The 24875-nt window shown below is 37.5% G+C and overlaps 1 protein-coding gene across 1 annotated transcript in view; it reads right to left on the reverse strand.

Moving 5' to 3' along the window:
* The window catches only part of REPS2 (RALBP1 associated Eps domain containing 2), a 52702-nt gene extending 29435 nt beyond the window's left edge, over positions 1-23267 (reverse strand). Inside the window, exons 1-4 of the mRNA XM_053455952.1 lie at positions 23012-23267; positions 16312-16435; positions 15840-15979; positions 3532-3672 (exon numbers count right to left, since the gene is read on the reverse strand). Of these exons, the coding sequence (XP_053311927.1) occupies positions 3532-3672; positions 15840-15979; positions 16312-16435; positions 23012-23212 (606 nt within the window). The 5' untranslated portion in view covers positions 23213-23267. The remainder of the gene's footprint in view (positions 1-3531; positions 3673-15839; positions 15980-16311; positions 16436-23011) is intronic.
* Between the last annotated feature and the right edge of the window lie 1608 nt (positions 23268-24875).

The raw sequence follows: 24875 nt of genomic DNA on the forward strand, positions 1-24875 counted from the left end.
TCAGCGTGATAGGCCTTATTTTAGATGTTTTCTGTACATATAATTGCACAAAAAAATTGAAAAAACAAAACAAAATATCTGTTATGCGGTAGGCTGGCAACAAGCCTTGTAACAGACACTGGCGACCTCATTCTCTGCCTAACCTGTTGATGACTGACAGGAAAGCATCAGTTACAGTGTTGTTGTAATGTACTACCTTCAGAGTAATTGTCCTGTTGTACCAGATCTAACATCCTGCCTAAAGTTATTAATGTTATGCATCAAAGTATTTAGTATTTTGCTACAATCACACAGTTGTTTATATCTCAATAGCTCATCTAAAATCCCATGTTTTAACATAATGCTACAAACTGTTTCGGTTTTAAAAAAAAAAGACATTTTGTAACCTTTTAGTACTCAAAGTGATTTTGTTTCAGTACACTCATTAAAGTAGAATTGCAACTGGCACAACTTTTAGAGTGGCAGTTCCATTTTAAGCAATGTATTAAAAAAATACGACACTGGGTATGCATAAATATTTCACTCGTCGACTATCGTGAGCTTCTCTTACTAAGCTTGTAGTCTATAATACATTGTGGGTTAATTTAGATCAGTTATAGAGGTGACCTTGATAGAAATGACTCCATTAGAACCAGGATCTGTACATTTGGCACGACAAATGCTTGCATAAGTATAGAACACTAGAAAAGACGCACTTTTGTGTTGCGCTGCATCAAGCAGCACAGAGACACTGTCTCTGCATACGCACAGCCCTGCATTTACCGCAAGGACATAGTTGTTGACAAGGTTCCTTTGAGCTGCATTATCACGCTAGAATAAAATTTAATAAAACTGCCAATGTTTGTGGTTCTGTTTGTCAATCATTGTCATTGTGTTGGAGATTTTAAAACAAAGGTAAATGATTGCAGTTTAAGATTCTTGTGCCATTTCAACATTTTTATATTCATGCAAAATTGTATGCACTGCTATCATGATGTGTGTATATATAACAAACATACATGGGGTTCTTCTAAACTCAACCTGGCTTAGGTTATAGACGGAGAGTAAGATGTGAATACACTTTGGTTTGACTGTGGCTCATTATTCACATCTTATATTGAGCCTAACCAGACAGTGGGCTTACTTAGGCCTTTGCTTGCCATACCTATGCTATGAACGTATTGTATTTTTTCGTAAGATAAGTTTTGTAAGTTGATTTTATTGTTTTTATGTTGAAGCTCTAAAATATCGTAAGGTTATAGCGCTAAATTAACAAAAAATCGAGTTGCAAGTTTCATGGCGAGGTGAAAAAGTGGTACTGCAGTTCAATTTGCATACTAGGAAATAGTTCGGCATTGCACAATATAGAAATGGGCAGACAAATGTACCAAGATAATCAATGGAATGGCCATACCTTGTTTATTACAGTATCACTCAGACTGAACATGAGATAACATTCTGCTTATAGAGCATCCTATAATGCAGCAGAGAAGGATCTAAAATATGGTAACTGTTACCATTCCACCTTTTGGCATAACTAAATTATATTACAAGTTTACGCCAAGAAAGATCGGGATCTGTGGCAGGATCTGAACCAGTTGTAAAGTTCTTTCTCTTCTCCTCGCTCACCCTTATACAGGCTACCCAAAGCAATCATCAACAATCAGCAACATGACAGTAAGGAAGAGATAAATTAATGAGGAGAAATAAAGATTCATACAAAGAGTAACGCAAGTAACAAAATGTTAGTATTTTTAATTATTTGTAATCTAGCTAAATATTCTACTATGTAGAACATTTGACTTAGATTTGCTTGCTGTGGTTGACATAAATCTACATTAATTTATGGGTAGTCTCATAGACAACTAAACACAAACCATAAAGCTACAAAAAGTGAAAATGAATCCACTGTAATGAGATGATTGGTTGCAAGGACAAGATAATCAAGCTGACAATAATGGGTTTCAAACCGCCAGGATGGACACATTTCCCTTCACTCGGAAAGACAAAAAGAGAGTTTTCTATATTTTCGTGTGACCAGCAGATTTAATAAATAAACATGAGTAAATGTTACCTCTGTTATGAGGAATACAAGGATTCCTTCACAATTATATTTAAATATATATATGATTTTTACACTATATATTTTACTTCTCATTTTCACATATATTAATAGTATAGACAAGACTTATTAATTTATATTTTTTCCTATCTTAAATTCCTAGGGCGCTGTGCTACTGTTTTACACTAACCAAAGTGGCATAAAATGACGGAATTCTAAGGATCTGACATATTTTCTTTTATGTGAGCACACATATAAAATGAGCAATTGATGAGGGGCATCAGTCTTCCCAGGTACACTTAAGGAACACCAGGATCTGCATTACGTATGTTCATATTCTTACAAAAGAAAAAAGTAATACTTAAATATAATACTCAATAAAAAGACAAGAATTGTGTTTGCCAGAACCTAGGTATACCTACAACCTGGGTGCAGAGTATTATTTAAAAGTCAGCAACAGTATTAGCACATGTCATTTCAATGGCAAGAACGGATTTTACTCAATACACAAGTTCCTTTCTTAAATGGTACAAATTATTTCAAGGTACATTTTTAGTCAGGCTTTTCAACATTGGTATAACAAAAAATCCACTGCCAGAAGTGTTAATCTGCAATATTTGTATTGTAAATATTTAGAATTTCATTTAGAAGGCTGCAGGCTATGGAAGAAATAATTATGTTTACACTGATACTGATCACAATATAATATTTAATAATAGAAAATGTTCTTAAAAAATGTGCAGAACATTTTTTTTCCCTAATAAATCTTCTGTTTCAAGTATTTTTAAAGTATGTTGGTTAAATTGTTTCATGTTTGACTAGCAGGAACATTTGTATGCATCATAATTAAAAAAAAAATCAGGGAAAACACATTTTTTTACATGAATACACTGTATGTATTATATCAACCATTGCATTGGTGAGATGACCACTGGGAAGCAGAATTCTATTAACAGTTAAATTTCACTGCAAAAACTCAAATCATTTAAACCTTTGTAAAATGGGCAGAAAATCCCATTTCAATATTTTTTTTACCCGATACTCATTTTAAGCTTATTTTTTTTAAAAAAAAACTTTTAGTATGCTATTGTATGCTTCCTGATCCAAGACATTCTCCTAGAGCAACCTGTGGTCTGTGGTTAGCTGATGATTAAGTATAATAATTGTGGCAAGTAGAGGTGATGAATGTATTACAAGATATTGAAGCAAGCATAGAAAATACCAGCATGTTGATGATGCAATTTAAATCTAATCTTCTTCAACACCCTCCCTGCTTTATTGGTCTCTTAGCCTTTACAATTACATACAGAGAATTCCTAGATAGGTATACAATAGAAAATAACATATACTCAGGTGCTGCATTTTTTACCAGCGAGGACTGTGGTTCTAAGCAGACATCCTATAAATATACATACAGCGCACGTCTTTCTTGCCCACATCAGATCTCCGCAGTGTGACTGTTATATATGTGGCTGTTTTCATGTCCTTACCCGGCTAAGTGAAGACTGCAGAGGTGCAGGTTGGTTTCCATAGTTCAGCGACAACTGTCCATCCTGCTGAAGTAGTGCAGATTGTCTAGTCTCGTATGCTGCTGCTGCTGCTGCAGAGAGGGAATAATAAAGACGAATCGGTCATGTGACTCAGAGGCTGCTGTTGCATGGTTACAAGCCTGCGAGTGGTAATTAACTGAATTTAAAGCAATACCAGGCTGCTAAAAGTCAACCAGCTTAACCAGTTTGCTGCTGGGTATTTGAATTAACAAATAAAGAAATGAAGAAAGCTATATACCTCTAGTTTGTTATCCAGGAATTACCGTATATAGAAATACCACATTACTGTATGATATTCATCTTTCCCTGAAGAACAACAAGGGTCCATCTACTTACTGATCTAGAGCTTTTCAATATTTAACTTTAGTACCAAATGGTTGCACTAAACAATGATTTAAAGAGCATTACCATATTTTCACAATACTCAGATTTGCTTTGGACAAAGAGAATTAGCAAATTGCTTTAACATATTATAAACAGCAAGACAGAGTCATACATATATTGGGTGACACGGCTTCTAAAGGTCATTACACAAAGTCTGAAGCGTAGCAGTCATGAGGTTTTTGGGCAACTCATACAAAAACACCCATCTGATGGGACTTTCCACCTAATATCTAGGTGAATAATAGGTCAATGCTCACAGATCCAATATTGTTCGCTGGGTGTCAAACGCAATGGTGTTTTTATCACACTTCTAGGATGCAAGCCAGGCACCCCTGCAAAGGATCGTGAGAATTCAACTGGATGGTAAACCATTTAGGTGAACCATGTAACTCCCGGACCAGAACACAGATCGCAGCCACATACATTTCTTGCAGTTAAAAGGGAGACACCAATATTTTGATATCATAAAAAAATCTTATAATGTACTAGGAATCCATGAAAATACAAAGATGGCATCCCGAAACAATAGTGCATTCCCACATATGGCATTTCAAAGCATCTCACAGGAACAGAACTATTTGCAAAAGTTAATTGAATTGCGCCTTCTACCGAAAAGAGTTGAAGTTGATTTACGTGGGGTATAGTTGATACACTCTTTCATCACTATGGGTCATCTGCATTTTTCAGGGATCTTTGAAGTAGCATCACTTGAGTGATAGCAAGCAAAATGAAATGGAGATGCTAAGGATTTGGGCTAAAGAAGTACCGGTATATATTTTACTACAAAATAATGTCCATGCGTATAACAATGCACTCACTATCCCAAACAAGGTTTTTTGTTTTTTTTTTAAAAAAAGGATTCACTTCTGTGACTAAAGATGAACTTTTAGTGCAGATTAGTTTGGTTAAGTAGATGGTGCTTGGTTTTCCACCTGTTCTTTCCTGATACTGAATATGGTTTCTTCTACCTGAGGTATGGTGTTATCTTTCTTTCAATCTCTCAAGCTTGGACTCACTCCAAGCTTGAAAGGGAAAGCCACTGAAATAATGTCTCTTAAAAAAATGTTTTGTACTCTAGAACAAATATAAATCTAGATATATCTGGATGAAACGATCCTTCTCAGTAGATGATTGCTACTTTAACTAAAAGTAAAACCTTGTGATAGTATCTTAAACAATGCTAATGCGTGAGCAGGTCAAATGTAATTTTATAGAGAGGCCAAAGGCAAAGTTCTGAGCAGCCATGTTAAAATTGTAATTTGGGTTAACAAAGACCAGCGTCAAATGCCAGGCCATCTATTATCTGTGGTATGAAAGAAAAACTGACTGTAACGTAAGGAACCATTGAAAGAACCATGAAATATGTTTGCATTCAGCATATTGGTCAGATAAAGAAATGCTATATTAACTAGATTAATTACTCTTATTATAAAGAAAAGACCCCAAGACAGGGCATTTTATATTTTGGTTAAACAAATAAACATTTCATAGAAGACAGTCGAATGATGTCAGAAATATATGGTAAGTACATAGTGATGGACTGTTTGATCTACTGAAAACTATTTCTTGTTGCCAGATATACAATAAGCATGATAGCATCTAAACAATATCTTGTGGAATTTCAGACAAATTGTGTGCTACATTGAAGATAATAAAAAATAGTACTTGAAAAACTTGCCCTGGTAAGTTCATTAACCTTTGTATATATAAGCAGACAGAAACTTATTACAAAACTTAGGTACTACTTAGAAACCCCTTTTGGATAATGCCAAGGCAAATTAAACATATTATAAAATTTATAATCAAAATTAAAAGGACTGTTAATCTATTACATGAAGCAATGTTTTCCTTGCATGTGTAAGGATGCGTGCTTTGCTCAAGGTCACAATGACAATCATCTGTTCCTTAGCAGGTCTAAGAATTAGGTATGTACAACCTCAGATGAACAACAACACGTGGTATATTACACTGTGTCATGATTTAATCTACAATAATAAAGCCAAAATGGAGAAGCCATGTGTGAAAAACTAAGTACACCTTTACTGCTTCCATAGGAATTAAGATACTAAGTAGCAGACAGGTGCTGGTAATCAAATGCCCTTGATTAATTGATCACCACCAAGTCTAACCACCTCTATAAAAGCTGACATTTTAGCAGTTTGCTAGTCTAGGGCATTCAGGTGTGTGTTAACACAATGCCAAGGAGGAAAGACATCATAATGAAGAGACAAGGCTAGCCATGCCTCAAGGAACAGTAAATTGACCCAGAGATTAAGAAAGGAGTTGCCAGGAAGTCATTTTTCACTGGTTCTCTGTGTAATGGGCAGCTTGAACATGCAAGCTGAGCAGCAGCTGAGTGCAACAAGGTGGCTCTTTGGGTTAAGGTGAGCAGGTGGGTAAGCATCCGTACTGACTCATTCCCCGCCAGTTACTACAACTCCCAACATTGGAGTCCCAGTTTGAACACCTGAAATGTTGTGTTTCAAAGTATAATGTACACCTAGCTACAAGTTGTTCCAACTATTTAATGTGATTGTAGTAACACTGAAAGATAGATGGTTAATTATATTCAAAAAAAACTCACCACCGTGTTAAAGTTACTACAGAAAAGAGAAAGGTCTTATAGGGCATTTGGAATCACTTTATAAGCTTTTGGTTATTTAACAGTGACCTATCTATTACACATTTTATACAATAATTCAGTTACTTTGACAAGTTTTCAGAAGATTGGGGAGGTTTCATTTACTAGTCTACACTCAATTTTTTTTTTTTTTTTAAAAACTTCATTTAGTGTTTTCTGAGTACTGCAAAAACATGCTATCCCATCTCCTGTTTTAGGCTTTGTCTGTTTTTATACCATTGTAAATTGTTTGTACTGACTGCAGGAAGGAAGTGAGCTGTGTAACCCTGTTGAACTGACACCAAGTGTTCTGAACACTCTGTTGTATTTTTCCATATGTTTCAGACTATATTGGGCAGAAGTTGTATACTAAGAACTATTAACTTGAAAAAAGAGGTTAATAATAAATAGAACTTCAAGAACAATTCACCGAGTTATTTACAGTAGCTTGTAAGCTAGTGTTTTTTTTCCACTCCTCAAGAAAAATTATATGTTTTTCCATACATAATAGTCCCTCTATGTAACTCTCATGCCTTAAACCGGAATATCAGGTTCTGAAAATGTCTTGGGCACAGGGGCATTTTCTAGAGGCGTCATTCTGGAGATGACTACTCTTTACAACAAATATACCTGCCTTACCTGAATAGAAGCCTCGCAACAGCACAGAGCTCCATTAATGTGGGTTTCTTTTTTTTTTTTTTTTTAAGGTTTTGCCACTTGCCCATTTTTCCCACAGCCTGCAAAAGCGGGTCATTGGGGCAGCTACACAGGACAGTACCTGAAAATCAGGACTGTGTCGCAAAAAACTTGAATATTGGGAAGTAAGAATAAGGCATACTGTACAGTATAACATATCTGAAGCTGAATATTAAAAAAGTAGCCAAAGCGCTACAGATTATGTTTTTAAGCATTCCTGATGCTTCACAATGCTTCATTGAACATGGAAGAAAATGATACACCTTGAGATACAAGCACTCATTCTGTAAAACACAGAGAAAAACCGGTAAACTGTTCAGAATTAGCTGCTGCGGCCATATAAGTATTACACATATTAAAACGTAGAATGGAAAACAAGTTATTTTATCTACCCCCTGGGAAGCATTTTTTGTGTATGCTTCTTATAATTATTTTACATGTTACAAGTAGGAATTTCCAGGAGTGCTGCATTTTAAGCTCCGTGACTTCACCATGCAAAACAATTAACTAAACTCTCCGAGCTTCTTCTACAAGAAAGTGTGAGCTTGCCTTGTATATTGCATAGTTAAATGTGTGAAATTTTGTGACACCTCGCTGATTCAACTATACATTATACAGGTCCAGCTCAGCCTCTCTCACTCAGTCTGGGAGACTCTCTAGCAACTACACCTGTGAATGCCCACTTCTGTAGTATAACTCCAGTGTCGTCTTTTTTTTTAAATAATTAATATCCTCCTACAATGGATGTTATAAAATGTGACACTGAAAACAGAAGATGGTAAAAAGACAACAGAATAGAAATAGTTAAGCAATGTATTTCATCTCAGCTCTTACATGTGTTGCAAAATTCATTAATAAATCATTTCAATTCAATTTTAATGCATAGTGTATGTGATCTATGGGAAAAAAAAGCATTTCATTTTTTATGATTTAGGCTTGTGTATTTACATGTATATGCTATAATAACAGCAAGAAGAACATTCTTGTATTCACTCAATTAGAATGTAACCTTGTAACAAGGTAGACTTTCATATGTCATCTGCAAAACATTTAGTAGGACATTTAATATATATATATTTTATTTACTAATAGTTTGTAAGTAAATCCTTCAAGTAAACTTCAAAACTTTAGATTTTGTTTATTTGTTCAAGGATTGGTTAGGTTCTACTAAGTATATGGTAACAAATGAAAAGTTATTTTAGCAGCATATATTACCCACCCTGTCCAGCCAAATATTTTAATAGTCCCTTTTTAAGGAAAGCTTTGGCTCAGAGGAAACCTTGACAAAATAAGGTGTTCGCTAATACAGGAATTTGTAACAGAGTTTACTATTTCAACTACCTCCATCATGCATAGATAATCCACATTAGTTTAACCCCTTTAATGCCACTCTGCCTCCTGAAATGCCTTATACCTCCCTATATGCCACTCTGCCCCATAATATGCCTTTTAGCCCCCTAAATGCCAGAGTGGCATATAGGGGTATAAGGCATTTCTGGAGGCAGAGTGGCACATAGGGGGTCAAAAGGCATATCATGGGGCACAGTGGCATTTAGAGGGTTAAACGGCATATCATGGGGCACAGTGGCATTTAGAGGGTTAAAAGGCATATCATGGGGCATAGTGGCATATAGGGGGTATAAGGCATTTCTGAGGCAGAGTGGCAGATGTGCATAACTGGGGGGCAGGTTGGAAGAAAAGGAAATAAAAACAAAATATTTTTCTCAATCATAGCTTTTATTTTTTAAAAAAAAATAGTTCACATAGTTTACATGAATTAACATTTACTGGTAAAACTTTTTCCTATAGGGTCGTCTTATATTCAGGCTTTTTCTTTTTTTTCCTAAATTAATATTCAGATTTTGGGGGGTCGTCTTATAATCAGGGCATCTTATAATCGAGCAAATACGGTATGTATATGTTTGCATATATGTATATTTATGGATATGTCCTTGTGTGTGTAAGCATGGGTATGTATTTGTGTGTGTGTGAGCAGTGAAGGGGTTTTAGTGTACTTTGTGTGTATGTGTGTGTGCATGCATGTGTACTTGTGTGTGAGCATGCATGTGAACTTGTGTAAGTGTGTGTGATCATGCATGTGTACTTGTGTGTGTGTGTAAGCATGCATGTGTACTTGTGTGTGTTAGCATGCATGTGAACTTGTGTGTGTGAGCATGCATGTGTACGTGTGTGTGTGTGAGCATGCATGTGAACTTGTGTGTGTGTGAGCATGTATGTGTACGTGTGTGAGCTTGTGTGTAAGCATGCATATGTACGTGTGTGTGAGCATGCATGTGTACTTGTGTGTGAGAGTATGGTGTGTACTTGTGTGTATGTATGTATGTATCAGCATGGATGTATCAGCATGGATGTGTAATTTTGTAAGTTGGTGTTAGTGAGTGTGTGTAAGTGTGTATCATTTCTGTAAGTGTGTTTAAATATGTTGTATGTTGGAAGGGGACAAGGGGCAATGATGGCACAGACTAGCTGTTGAAGTTGGGGGGTTCGGGACAATTTTTCGTACCAGGGCCCCGTGGTTTCTAGTTATGCCCCTTGATGTAAACATTTATTCCAGATGACATTAACATGTTATCCTAGTCAACATGATAGATAAACATAGCTTAACTAATAGACATGATTCTAGTAACAGAATTAGATGCAATTACATAATCTGGTAAAGATGTAATTACCGCAGGAAATTGTATAAATGCTTCCATGTCAGAATCAAATTAAAGGCCAGGTGGTACTGACACAAAAATATTACAGAAATATCTCACAATCAATATTCAGCCTGGCTACAAGGCATATACAAATGACACGAAACAATATATAATTTATTTGGAGTGTAATCTAGCAGAGCAATGAACTCCACTTAGTACTGTTCTGAATGAACAAATACAAATCAAGAAAGAGTGACAAAAAACAAAACAACTACACCAACATCAATACGCACACTGTTTACTTGTGTATATGTTTCTTATATCAAAGTCACCAGACTACAGGTTCATTAAATATTCATTAATTTTCGTTGACTATATTTTTTTTTAATTTAAAACATGAAATAGTACTTGAAATGGAGAAAGTTGATGTCTTTGTAGTTAATTGGTTAAGAATATGTGTATGTTACTAGAGACAATTTGATGGCTAAAGAGTATCTATGTATTATTTATGAATAATAAAATGAAATAAAAAAAGTGAATGTGCATTGGGTGGAAGGAATTTACACACTCCCTACAAGAAAACCCTGACAAAACAACAGAAACTGTGCTTATGTACAATGAAAAGCATGCAATAATATATCTCACCAACATTGTGCGAGCTTGCACTGCCTTGAGATACCCCATGTCCACAGCTTTGGGGTGCAGCAGAAGATACTTTTTGGAGGGACACCACAACGATCTTGCCATCTAACTTTTAGAGGAGAAATAATGATTAGTAAATGTGACAATATAGCATAGGAAATCTACTATAAACTCAAATGACCAGATCATCATTATCATCAAATCTCAGTTATAATATGAACCCACTCAAAATGTTTTGATCTAGGAAAATAATAAATGTGTGCTTTTATCATGAAGCACACACAACTTAAGATGTGGTGGGGTAAAGGTAATGGACCCCCCAATTAAAATTAAGGGGGTAGCAGAGGCAAATATCAGAAGACTAAAATATCTTCCCACAAATAACCTTTCACCTGTGGACCAACCTTCACTGAGAGACACCCAATTACGGTGGTCCAGAGTAGGAAACGGCAGGTGCAAAAAATCAGACCACTGCTGCTTAATTCCCATCCCAAAGAATATCACTACAAAGCAACAATGAAATCTAAACTCCTCAGACAGCCCTATCAGAGCTGTCTTATGTAATGCCAGATCAAGGATCAAGGAACAAGACTGCTGTGATTGCTGACCTTATTGAATCAGTTGATCTTTCTTGCAATACTGAAACGTGGCTGGATGACAATGCAGGCTCCATCTTGGAAGCAGCAGTTTCAAGCAATTATTCAGTGCACCATTATTGTAGACCCAACCACAAGATAGGAATAGCAATCTGTATCAACATTCTAGACCACTATCAATTAATACACCATTGAATGCATAGCTGCCAGTATTTCCACAGTGAAAGAGTTTAGGATACTATTAATATACAGGCCTCCAGGTAATGGAAAGGGATTCATAGAGGAACTCTCACAGCTGGTGACATTACTATTCCTGGAACACCCAAGATGGCTAATTCTGGGGGACTTTAATGCCTGGATTGATGACACCCTTTCCCATCTTGGGCAAAACCTTCTCTGCATGATAAGCACTCTTGGCTTCACAAAAACTGTCACCTCTGACACTCACAAAAGAGGCTACACAATTCTATTGGTCAACGGCAGGGAGCTCCTCTCCCAGAGAATAGAGTTGCTCGTGCAGACCTTTAAATCCGGGAGCGGGGAGACCAGTGGTCTCCCCAGGCTGAGTTTGGGCACCAGGATTACCGCAATAACCCTGTATTAACCCCTTCTGGAAAAATAAACAGAAGAAAAAAAACAAACACGAATATTGTACACGAATATTCGCCCAAACCGAACACAGGAACAAACACGAAGAATTGGCCGGCGCCCAAGTCTAGTGTTAATCAGTGTTTATATATATATGTGTGGGTTAGTATATGGCTTTGGATGCTGTGTTTGTACGTGGTGTATGGTGTTTTTGTGTATATGTACTAGAGTGTGGTTTGAGCACGTGTAAGCATTTGGTATTAGCATGGCTGTGGGTGTCAGCATATTGTGTTAGAGTGTGTGTTACTGTGTGGTGTTAACATGTATGTGTGAATGTATAGTGTTAGTGTTGCTGTAAGGTGTCTGTCAGCATATAGTGTTAGCATGTGTGCCTGTTACTGTATGGTGTTAGAGCGTGTGAGTGTATGTTAATGTGTTGTGTTAGCATGAGTGTCTATGTTTGTTAGTACTTGGTTTAAGCACGTTTGTGTCAGGGTATGATGTTAGTGTGTGTGTCACCAAATCAGGAGCCTAGGCTTCTTGGTGCTTGGGAGATGGAAAGCGGAGGAAAGAGTGTATATGTATGTATGTATGTGCATTAGATTGAGTGGGTGAGTTTGCAACTTAGTCGGTGTGCCTGTTATTGTTTGGAAACCTGCTGGCCCAATCCCTGTGAGTCATGGGCGGAGGGCTTCACAATGGGGGTTAAAATAAGGCACAAGAAAAGTGGTGTTTAATGAACGGGCAGGGAAATGGTGTTGTTTGGACACAAGCTAAAAACAAAAGAGATCCTAGTTATGCATATAACATCATCATCATATTAATTTGAATGGGAACGGATGGTATTTTGTTCATTATGTATGTAGTTGTCCCAAGGTTATACAAATGACACAGCTGCTTAATTTACTTAACATTGTAATGGGACATTAAGACTGAATATGCTGTCTCAGCTTTAAGCTAGATTTCTTGGCTTTGCACATTTTAAATATGCTGTGAGCTCATTTAATTTACATTTTAAAGTACTTAAAATGTGCTTTAACCTTTGGATCTACCTTTTTTACAAGGCATTTGTACTGCAGGAAACTAGTTTAGATGGACTGGTTTTTCAGGAATTATGTACACAGAAGATAGTGTTATGATACCCTCTGGATGGTACGGTTTGCACCTACACCAGCTGTATGTTGAGTGCCCAGGCACTCTGATCCTGCCGGCCAAGGGATAGTGAAGAGGTTTGTGAGGCCCAGCTGTAATGACAGGTAGTCTTCAGACAGGATCCAGGACTATTCAGTAATGCATAAGTGTTATAGCCTAGGGACCTAGAAAAGCTTAAAGTCAAAGGCCAACCTGGGTTACAACATTTTAAAACTTTGATTTCTATCGATTTACATGTGAGGACATAATAACAATCATCTGTTCCTTAGCAGGTCTACAAATTAGTTAAATACAACCTCAGATGAACACATGACATATTATACTGTGTCATGATTTATTCAACAAAAAGTAAGCCAAAATGCAGCGAAAAACTGTGCGCCATATGTTAAAAGCCAAGCACACCTTATGATTCGATAGTTTGGAGAACCAACTTTAGCAGCATTCACTTGAAGTAATCGTTTTCTGTATGATTTTATCAGTCTCTCACATCGTTGTGAAGACATTTTGGCCCACTCTTTTTTACGATGTTGCTTCAGTTAATTGAGTGCATTTGTTTAAGCACAGATCTCTTGAGATCCCACCACAGCATTTCAATAAGGTTGAGGTCTGGACATTGACTGGGCCACTGCAACTCTTTGCTTTTTCAGCCATTTCGTTGCAGATTTGCTGATGTGCTTGGGATCATTGTTCTGTTGCATAGCCCAATTTCGGCCAAGCTTTAGCTGTCGGACAGATGACCTCACATTTAACTCTAGAATACTTTGGTATACAGAGGAGTTCATGGTCGACTCAATGACTGCAAGGTTTCCAGGTCCTGTGGCCTCCACCACTGTGTTTGACAGTTGGTATGAGTTATTTGTGCTGATATGCTGTGTTTGGTTTTCGCCAAACATCTCCATTTTGGTCTCATCTGTCCAAAGGACATAGTTCCAGAAGTCTTGTGGTTTGTTCTGATGCAACTTTGCAAACCTAAGCCGTGCTGCCATGTTATTTTAAGAGAGATGAGGCTTTCTCTGGGTAACCCTTCAAAACAAACCATACTTGTTCAGTCTTCTTCTAATTGTACTGTCATGAACTTAAACATTTAACATGCTAACTGAGGCCTGTAGAGTCTGAGATGTAACTCTGAGCATTGCATGGTCTGACCTTGGGGTGAATTTGCTGGAAAGTAGACTCCTGGGAAAATTGGCGACCGACTTGAATGTTATCCACTTTTGAATAAACTTTCTCACTATAGAATAATCGACTTTAAATTGTTTGGAAATTGACTTATAACCCTTCACAGGTTGATGGGCAGAAGCAATTGTTTCTATAAGATCATTGCTGATGCCTTGGCATTGTGTTGACACATACCTGAATGCTCCAGAGTAGTAAAATGCTGAAACTACAACTTTTATAGAGGTGGTTACACTTGCTGATGATCAATTAATCAAGAACATTTGATTAGCAGCATCTATCTGCTACCTAGCATCTTAAATCCTATGGAAGTAGTAAGGGTGTACCTAGTTTTTCGCACATTGTTTCTCCATTTTGGCTTTATTTTTGTTGAATAAATCATGACATAGTGTAATATGTAATGTGTTGTTCGTCTGAGGTTGTATTTAATTATTTTTTAGATGACTAGATGATTGTTTTTATTACCTGATGTGTAAAACCATTGAATTCAAATAGGCTGCACTTTCCTTTTCACACAACTGAAGAAAATGGGACTACCAGAACACCAAACCTGGGAAGAAAGTAATTTGTGCACATAGGACAAAGCCAATATCATACATGATGATTCAAATTTACAGATATCAGTGCACCCGCAGTAATCACTTAGCTGGCTTGATTTATTGACAGACAATCAAAAATTGGGCTTTTAAATGGTTTCTTCTATGTCATATGTGCAAACCTCATAATCTCTGTGGAGAAATGTACTTGAACAGCCATATTCAAACAAAAGTGCTGAATATGCATGGACAGTCAAGATGGTTAAATTACGCCCCCGACAGATGGTGTCTATCTCAAGTAGATGTCCAAGGAGGCAGAGGTGGGATGTTACATGGGGAAAAGACACCCTGCATTATCAAGTAGAGACTTGTGCTCTGTAATGTGCCTATGTCTTGGGAAAGTGAACTATGCGAATAAAGAGCAAAAGAGGTCCACAAACAAAGAGAAAAAGATACATAGAAACACAGCAACACACAGCAAAGTGAAATATGTTCCAAGAGACATACATAGTGCAGAGAAAGAGTCACAAACAAAAGAACAGATGGTCAAACAGCTACAATTTTCAGTTAAATAAATGTGACAAAGAAACCTGGTTTGCTATGCAGTACATTTAGTGTTTCATAAATATGTAAACCGTGTTCACATGTTTTTTTTCCAAGGTTTGTAGTCTGATAGTACACCTTACTCGCAAGAGTATTTTAGTTTAATATGTAAGCCATTCCAAAAAAATGTTACAGGTTATAGTCACTGTTCGCTTTAGAATAAAGAACATTATGCTCTGTACCCATTGACTTTTCTGCCAATTATCATATTACAGCCCACTTCATCAATCTTATGCCTTATTAGAATAAGTTATTGATCATATTTTAATAAATGGCAACAATTATAGCTTTTTGTAGCTGAGAAAATAAAATAATAAAATTAATTTCCTTTGTAATTTATAATTCAGATTTTTAACACTATGCACAACTTCTTCCACATTCCTTGCTTGCAATTTAGAGTGCTGCTACAGGCTGGATGAGGCTACGTGCTGTATGTAAGTATGCTTCCCAACTGTCTCGCTTTGCGTGGGACAGTCCCAATTTTGCCACACTTTCCCGCTGTCCAGCTGAGCTCTACCTCTGTCCTGCTTTTCAGAACAGAGGTAGAGGTTGGCGGGTCAGAGGGATTCTGGACCACAAATTTGCCCTTTTTTACCTGTTTTTCTCCTTCAATACACTTTGTAGGACCTTTCTCTTTTGTGCCATGCTTTGCTCCAGGTACTTCTATGTTCTCTGGTTGAATTCCATATTTTACCTCATCGCTTTTCATAGAAAAGAACCGAGGAAGGGGTAATTCTGTATGAATAGACATAATAGAAACCAAACGTATGCATACGTATCTTCTGGTCAGCATTCATAATTGCCCATCTGGGATATAATCTTTTAATATAACATATTCAAAATAAATAATAATAAAAAATATATATCTATATATACACACACACATATACATACATGTATATATATATATATATATATATATATATACATACATAACATACATAACCTTCCTTTAAAAAAAAAAAGTGAATAAACCTTGTTTACACACACACACTGATGCAACCTCTTGCCAATTCTAAGCACTGAAATAGAAGCACATCAGACAGAAGCATGTGTTGGTTTCTTACCGCTCTGAATGCTCTCGAGTCGCACAGGGAGGCCAGATTGTGCTGCAGCAATTAATTTTAGAGAAATAAAAAACTGAGTCGGGCCAAAGAAACCCACATGTTTTGCACCACACAGTTCTGTGATCTAGGAGACAAAAACATACATAAGAAAATATTTTTTTAGGTCAAACCTGCATAAATTACTTTTTCTACAGCTAAAAGGCAGGACATGTGAAAAAAGGAAAATGTGCTTCTTAATGCTCCATGATGTTCTGATGTTGTGCATAGATGTGAAGTCTTATTCATCCACCAAATTAATTTGTTCCTGCTGCTGCTAGGGTGAAGGTTCTAGCTTCTATCCTTACAGATAATGCTTAGTGGGAGGAAGTACCGTATTTGCTCGATTATAAGAAGAGGTTTTTTTCAGAGCGAATGCTTATAATCAGACCTCAAATAGGTCTGACTATGATCTGGACTAAGATCCAGATCCCTCGCAGCGCTGCAGGGGACCTGGATCCTCCCGTCTTATGCCCCCCCCAACTTAGCGGTGCTTCTGACTCCCTGGTGTGTAGCCGGGGCAGCCTGTAGACGTCTACGCGATTCGCGTAGACAACTTCTGCTGCAGCCGGAAGGAGGTGCGGTTAGCAGCGGGGGTTGTCTGCGTCCATTGTGCAGACATTCCCCGGCTGTCAGAGATCAGAATTCCCCGCCCAATGCGGGGAATTCTCTCTGACACCCGGAGGGTGTAAAGCCATTGGCTTTGAGCCCTCACTGAATTGAATGTAAACAGATCAAAGATTGTAGACCTTCTCTGTAATGCTAAAGGTCTTCTAACAGGTAGCCCCACAGCTGTTGATGAACTAACAATCATCCTGCAATTTCTCACGGTTTCTAGCTGTTACTGCCAGTAGAGTGTCCTTATAGTTTGTTATTCAGAAAACAGACACACCATTTTAACTTAAAGTCACATAGAATTCAAGCTACACCAGTTTCCAACTACAGCTTTAAATAAAACACACATGCCATAACTGATACATTGTTCTAAAATATTGTTTCAGAAATACCATATTTCCAAAAAATATAATGCCTATAATATACCACACCTCTTTTCTAGTCCTTGGGTAAATTGAAATTAAGAAAAGTTAACCCCATTCACTACCAATGAAGTACCAGGTACATCACAGAAAGATTTCCTTACAGGACTATTGACATACTGTGCCTGGTAGGTCATGGGCAGTGGCGTATTTAAACTGGGCACTGCTCTAGGCCTCCTCCTCTGCAGTAAGCAACCTGATGCATTAAACAGCCCTGCACATGGATATGACGTCATGGAGCCTATGTTGAGCAGGCACAACCTCCATAGCTTAAGTAGGCTGGTAAGAGAGATCACAGATCTCCCCTGTAAGCGACCCACTGTGCAGCAGCGCATTGGGGGCTTAGTACCCTCGGTTTTGTAGTAGGGGATATCCACAGCCCTAGGCCTGCCATCCTAGGTCTAGTAGTTGGTCTAGGGCTGGATACCTCACTAGACATCAGGGTCACCATCGGAGATCTTGGGACCGAGTACATCTTTAATGCTTGGGCTCCCATACCCCTCCCATCAGTCTATCAAGCTGCCCCACCCATCATTCAGTTGTAAGATCCTTTTATAGGCATTGCTTATAAGAACAAGGGCAAGTCTAGCATTAGTGGGTGTTTGGGCGCATTATTTATTCAAAGCCCTCTATAACTAAAAAGCATACATACTAGCATTAATACCCACTCACTCTACCACGGTAAACTTAAATACATTCTTTATCATGCGTCTCCTCTCCCCCTTGAATGCACCACAAACCCTACGCTCACCCCTGACACTCCGACACCATACCCTACTGACACACAAACTCACAATAACACACACATACACTTATGCTATCACCACTTACACAATATATACTGTATATATACATACACACAGTAACATACTTACAAACACAGTAAAATACTTACACACACTAGCATATTTCACACATACTAACAAGCTTACACACATTAACACACATATGAACATACACAAACAGAGCAACATTTTAACATATGTACACACACATACTAACATACTTGCACACTCACATATAGTAACATACCTACACACACAGTATCATACTTACACGAACATACATATACTAACATACACGCACAACAGTAACATAATTAGACTGACACTCTTACTTTTTACACACACATACTAACATACAGTCAGGTAAGAGGGCAGGGCAGCCTGTCCCCCCTACTCGGCAAGGCCATTGTACACGATGGCGTCCTTGTTAGACATGTGTTAATACGGATCCATGTTGCCACAATCACAGGGTCACAGTTTTTGTTGACCGCTCCATGACTGGAGCAGTCAGTCTACAGCAGATTCTCTGCACTTCCATTCATGTGATCACTTTCACAGTGAATCACATGCACAAATACAGTCAAATACAAGACATTGCAAAAACATAAGGGTAAAATAGCCCTGGTTATTAAGGGGTTAAAGGTTGTTGGATCCAGTGAGCAGGGCCCTCTTTAATTTATTGGTCGTCTCTGTAGATTATAGTTTTTAACGTCACATACACTGTTGCGTACATTGTTGGAGATAAAATTAATGATAATAATAAAATTAAGCAGATTTGAAATCTAACATTTTTGCACAGCAGTTTTTTTATGCATTGTAGAAATCACACCTATAATAAAACAAGAAAGTGCACTAACTATTTATTTACTTAAATAATTTTAGTGTCTAGCTACCTATAACACTATGAACCTCTTTCTGAATTAAGAGCAGATATGAAGAATTTAAGATTTTAAGATTATTATTATTACTAACCACCAAATGTAAATTGCTTGGTGAAGCAGAGGAATTTATTTAACCTTTACAACCAATAAAGGAAGAATTAAAGAAAAAAAGTAATTAATTGGGGTTATGGAAGGTGTACATAAAAGACTTAGGTAAACCTTACAAAGACCCCTCTGAATAAACTGTGACTGGATAAACAGGAAGGAATTGATTCTATTTAATTTTATAAAGGGTAGACACCATGGTTAAGCCATCTGGCAGAATTCCAAAATATTATTAGAACTTGCACTGCAACAAATTTCAGACCAGTGGAAAAAGAAAACTGATTTCCTACTAGCACTGCAAAATGATTAAACTTTAGAATTGGGACACAGAGAGATTTACGTTCCAGCTGTACTCAGCACGCACACTTACAGATCATTAGGAGGGTGAAGTTGTCAATGCACTTATTACCTTGTAGGTCTTCCAGTAATACCCAGAAAGACTAACACACATGGTGTTATCTGCAGCAGCAGATACTTTGTGTGGTTCAGGTTTACATATTGAAAGAGAGTTACTCCCTAACTTATACCATTAAGAATAATTAGGTATAAAGTGATTCTGTTGCAAAGTTTGAAAAGTGGTCAACCAACCAACCAACCAATGTAACAGCTAAACGTTCACTTTTTTGGTAGGGTGAAAGCATTATTTTTCAAACTTTGCGCCATATACATTTTTATGCAGAAGACCCAATGTCTCTCCCGGAGATTGAATTTCCTAAACTGGAGTACCTGGGAAGCAGTCTTTCACCACAGTAAGCCAGTCTTATATAATAATTCATTCCATTAATAAAAAGTAAAACCCCAATCTCCCTGAGCGGATTGTGGGTCCTATATCCACCAAGGTTTATTTTATAACCCACTGCCCCTGCGTTAATAAGAGGCTCACATTTTGGGTTTTTTTTAAATATACATTACTTCTCTTTATTTTCAATGTTAAGGGGGTGGAAATGGAAGCACTGAAGGAAAGTTGATTGTTTATTCAAGCGCACATGTGAGTTTGCTTTAGTGAATATGCAAGCGCAACGTTAACTTGCCAATTCGCATTCACTTGCAGTTTAGTGAGTAGACCCCACTGTTCATTTATTTTTCATGATACACACGTCTCACATGTTACCATTTAGCACATGTAAAGCGCTGCCCTTGTAGCACTTAGGATGTATAACTCCTTTCTATGAGTTTATATATCCCACATGCTGCATGGCACCAGTTACATGGTAACATGTGAAGTATGTGTCCTGTAAAAAAAAAACAGCTGATATGGTCATCCTAGTAGAGTAGTTTAGTTCTCATTCACCCTGTACACTCTGACTGTTATAGGCTGCGTGATGCCATGATAAGAGTTGGGCTAAATTGCTATTGGCTTCAGGCAGTCAGACCTGTTTGGAAGCATTTTTAATATCGCAGAAACATAGATCTAAGTGGACTTAAAAGATAACCAGGCTATGTTGTTTTAAATGAACTCCTGTTGTTGATTAAGCCATCTGTGCTTGTTACCTAGTCAGTTCCATAACACTGCATAATAAACCATTGTTAAAACAAACATATTCTAAAAACAGCAGTTTTGAAGCTGCCGCGCACCACCCCCGTCTTGATCCCTTTTTTTGCACCACTATTGTCTGCTGAAAGGGAAAAAGGAAAATCCAAATGGGGGACGATTCTGCAGAATCTCTCCATAGACTTGCAAAGGAGAACAAACAAAAATGTAATGGGACCACTCATTTATCATATGCATTAAATTGTATATTGTAACTGGACTTTCTCTCCCTAGCACCCCTAAAGCTCAAATGTTCTACTTTGGTCCATGGTCAAATGTTGGGAGGCATGCCTTTTTTTTAAAGAGGTGCTGAGGAGGTATTATTTCCCTTTCTATAAAAGATAAAGAAACGTATATAAAGGCACAAAATAATATATTGTCCAATGAAAGAAAACAAAAATGCACCCGTTGAGCAAGCAAGACCACATTTTTGTAAACAATCCTTAAAACATTCTGAGCAGTTATAAAAGAGGAACATCAGAGGAGGAAAGAGAGACACAGGGATTTTGTCCCTACAGGATGATCTGCCCCTATTAAAGAGTTAATTTGTCTGTCACAGATTCGGAACCTGTCTCCCTAGGGATAATATGCCAATGCTCGGCAACCCCCATGACTCAGGCAGCCCAGGTAGTTGCCTACTAAAGAATTCCCATTTCACTGAACCCCTGAAAATAATCTGCAGTATTTAATTCTCGATATTGATTGTAAGCACAGACAGTTCATAAATCTCACCGAGCCATAGATCCTTCTTTTACTCACACCCAGGGATTTGATTTGGAAAATAAAAAGGTTTTAAGGCTTTAAATGTCAGATTTATTACAACATTTGGAATACTAAAAATGATTTATTAATACTTTATTATATAATGTTCCCACTACAAAACAATCAACTTGAAAGATTTACGACCAAATTTTCTATATATTTTTGGATAATTTCCTTTGAATGATGTTTGCAGAATATGCCATGAACTCTGTGGGCAGAAGAGAAAAAACAATTCATGCTTATGGTATACAGAGTTTTATTCAACTATTTATCTATATATGTATTTAAAAGGTAAGCATATCCAAGGTTATTAATTATAATCAGTTTATTACAGATACTCCTGTTAAAAACCTTTTTAATGTATCCATTCTAAGTATCAACAAAACTTTTTGCCTTCATAAGCACAAATTTGCATTTGTTTATTACCTTGGGAAGAAAAACCAACAAATGGATCTGGATAAACCTGTTTATGATGGACTAACTCCCATGTGAGTAATTGGTATTTATGTCATCTATTATCCATACAATTTGTAAAAGTGGAGTCATTTGGGGAGGGGGCAGTTTAAAAGCTCTTCTGTGTTTATAGGAAGAAAGGCTTGCTCAAATACTTGACATTAGATTCATAAAACAACAACAGTTTTATGAGTAGGCTCCTATAGATCACCTAAAGTATACTATGCAAGCATATCCCTTACTTAGAGTGCAGTGAAGAGCCACACTCTCAAAACATTCTCTCATATTTCCCAGCCTGCTTCCACATACAAATTGTGTCACTTATTACTTTTAAGCTTTCGAAGACCATTAAATCAGTGATAATCTAATAAATTGGTCATGTGCACCTGATAGTTTCATGAAGTTATGAGAAACTGCATTGTATGTAACTTTTTACTTTAACAAAAACATTAGATGACTGCATTCAGAATGGACAAGAGATGGACAAGGATCTCAGCAGCAAAACAATGTTTGTCAACCATTTATACTTATATACAGGGAAGAATCGTAATAGAAATAAAGTCAAGTGTATCAGGTAGGGCATTTGTACTTTGGCTTATAGCTATCTGGTCCACAGCTTGACTTTCTTCATGAACACTATGGGAGCTGCTGGAGCCATGGTTGGCTTTCTCCAGTTATTCTCCAATAAGCCTAATGTCTAACTTGGCTTGTGCCACACCACTGTCCAGTCCTTCCGCCTCTAATTTTGTCTTCATTCCTTAGAAATCAACTGTATAATGGGGAATAATTCATAGCTGAGGCAGACAAAGTGCTAACAATCACTGGGGTTGACAATAAAAAACATCTGCAAGTTTCTTCTTTAGTAAATTAACTCTTTGTGCGTTCCTTTTCTTGTCTGAATGCAACTTCAACTAATTGTGGAAGAGATAAAGTCCCATAAACAAAACTGATTCAACCTGCACCACCAAGATATATAACTATGGAACCACTGACCTTCTCAAGTTCTTTATTGTTATTTAAGGAAGTAGGATTATTGGTAGATACCATTTTTCCAGATTATACAACCTAACAGTCCCATATCTGCAGCCTACCTGGTAAATGTAAACCAACCTGGTGTATAATGTCTGCAGGTAGCTGCGCTGCCTTGAAGAGCTCCCCCACTTTGCTACTGCCAGCTGCCAGTGTTGGAGATCCTTCCACTTGACACAAGCAGAAAAGCTCTGAATAATATTTCTGTTCATTCTCACTGAGAGGGAGCTGCAGCCCTCCGATCACTTGAGGAGACGGTAATCCAGGGGATCCTGTATCCATGAAGCTGCTCTTGATAGCTCCAGCATAGGCAACTGAAACCAGCAAAACACAGGACTCCCTTACTGTGCCCTCTCAGCGAGAAGCAAAGCACTGGGTTAGGGAGGTGTGACTGCAGCTGCTTGAAACATCCTCTCTGCAGTGCTAGGGTTTATTACACTGCCAGTTCTTCTCAGCTCTCTGCTCACACCTAGTGGTCACTGGAATACTACACGTCACTACTTTTCAGCTGTTCCCATAACCCACTCCAAATGCAAAGGAAAATAATATTAATTTCCTATCAAGTCTATTCACTACAGTTTTAATTGATTCTTATAATGTACAAGACAAGTAGTTTAATTATCGACCGTGCAATAAAATGTAAAATGGTGTTTTCCATTGTAAGATGTTAGAGTGGCTATGTGTGTGTATGTATGTGTAAGCGTAGAGGTGCCCCTGACCATCATCATACCCATCCACATAATAATTTGTTTCCGTTTCCCACCACAATCATTATCCCCAACCACCATATTCATACCCCCACCATCATCATACTCACCACCATAATTTCCATCCCTCACCATTATCACACCACTTAAGGCACACATATTTACACACACACTAATTCGTAAACACAAACGTATTGTACATACTTATGCTACACACACACTCCCTCTAACACACATACTTATGCTCATTTACATAAACATTTATGCTTACACACACATTTACATATACACACTCATGCTAACACAAGCACACTCACGCTAACACACTTACACACATTCATGCTTACACACATTTACAAATACACACCCATGTTATCAGACACATCTTCGAACACATACACTTTTACACTCATGTTAACAGACACACCTATACATACACACCCAGGCTAACACACACTTACACTCATACATATATACTCACTGACTTACTCACCTCTTACCTTCCTGGAGATTTCTTTCAGCTGCATCCATGCTTTCACTGTCATGTAACATTGTATTATGTGATTTTTAAGATAATGTGTCCCCTGTTGGCCTTGGATGGACGGTCTCAACATCAGTATCCTGGTAAGCCAGTCCGCCCTGGCATTACCTGAGAAGTGAGTTTCCTCAGGGCTCTTCTAGTTGTGAGTGTTTTGTTACCTTTTTTGTTTTTTAGTTTGCGCTGGGTACTTCAAAAATAGGCTATGGCCCTTTATGCTCTTACTGTATTCCGTTCACAAGGAAGATCATTATAGAGTGACTTTTTCTGGACTTTTTATACCTTTTATGTTATTTTACCAGTACTAGTGCTTCTGGTTTTATACATTTTGATTTTATACTCTTAACTACTATATAGCTGCATCTTGTATAAGATCCAGCATAGTACAAATAAATATACCTTTCATCATACCCATGTTGTGGACAGTCACTGTATGACACACTGTGCACCTATGAGCATTTAACCTCCGGTTCCATTTGGATTGAGGACTATACAGACAGGACCAGTTTGTGACCAGGAACTACGGATTTATCTATATCCACTTAAGTGTAAGTACCGTATTTGCTCGATTATAAGACAAGGTATTTTTCAGAGCAAATGCTCTGAAAAATACCCCTCGTCTTCTAATCGGGGTCGTCTTCTAATCAGACCTCAAACAGAGGTCTGATTATGAGACTAAGATCCAGATCCCCCGCACCGC

Source organism: Spea bombifrons, chromosome 2, assembly GCF_027358695.1.
Source record: "Spea bombifrons isolate aSpeBom1 chromosome 2, aSpeBom1.2.pri, whole genome shotgun sequence".
Taxonomy (NCBI): domain Eukaryota; kingdom Metazoa; phylum Chordata; class Amphibia; order Anura; family Pelobatidae; genus Spea; species Spea bombifrons.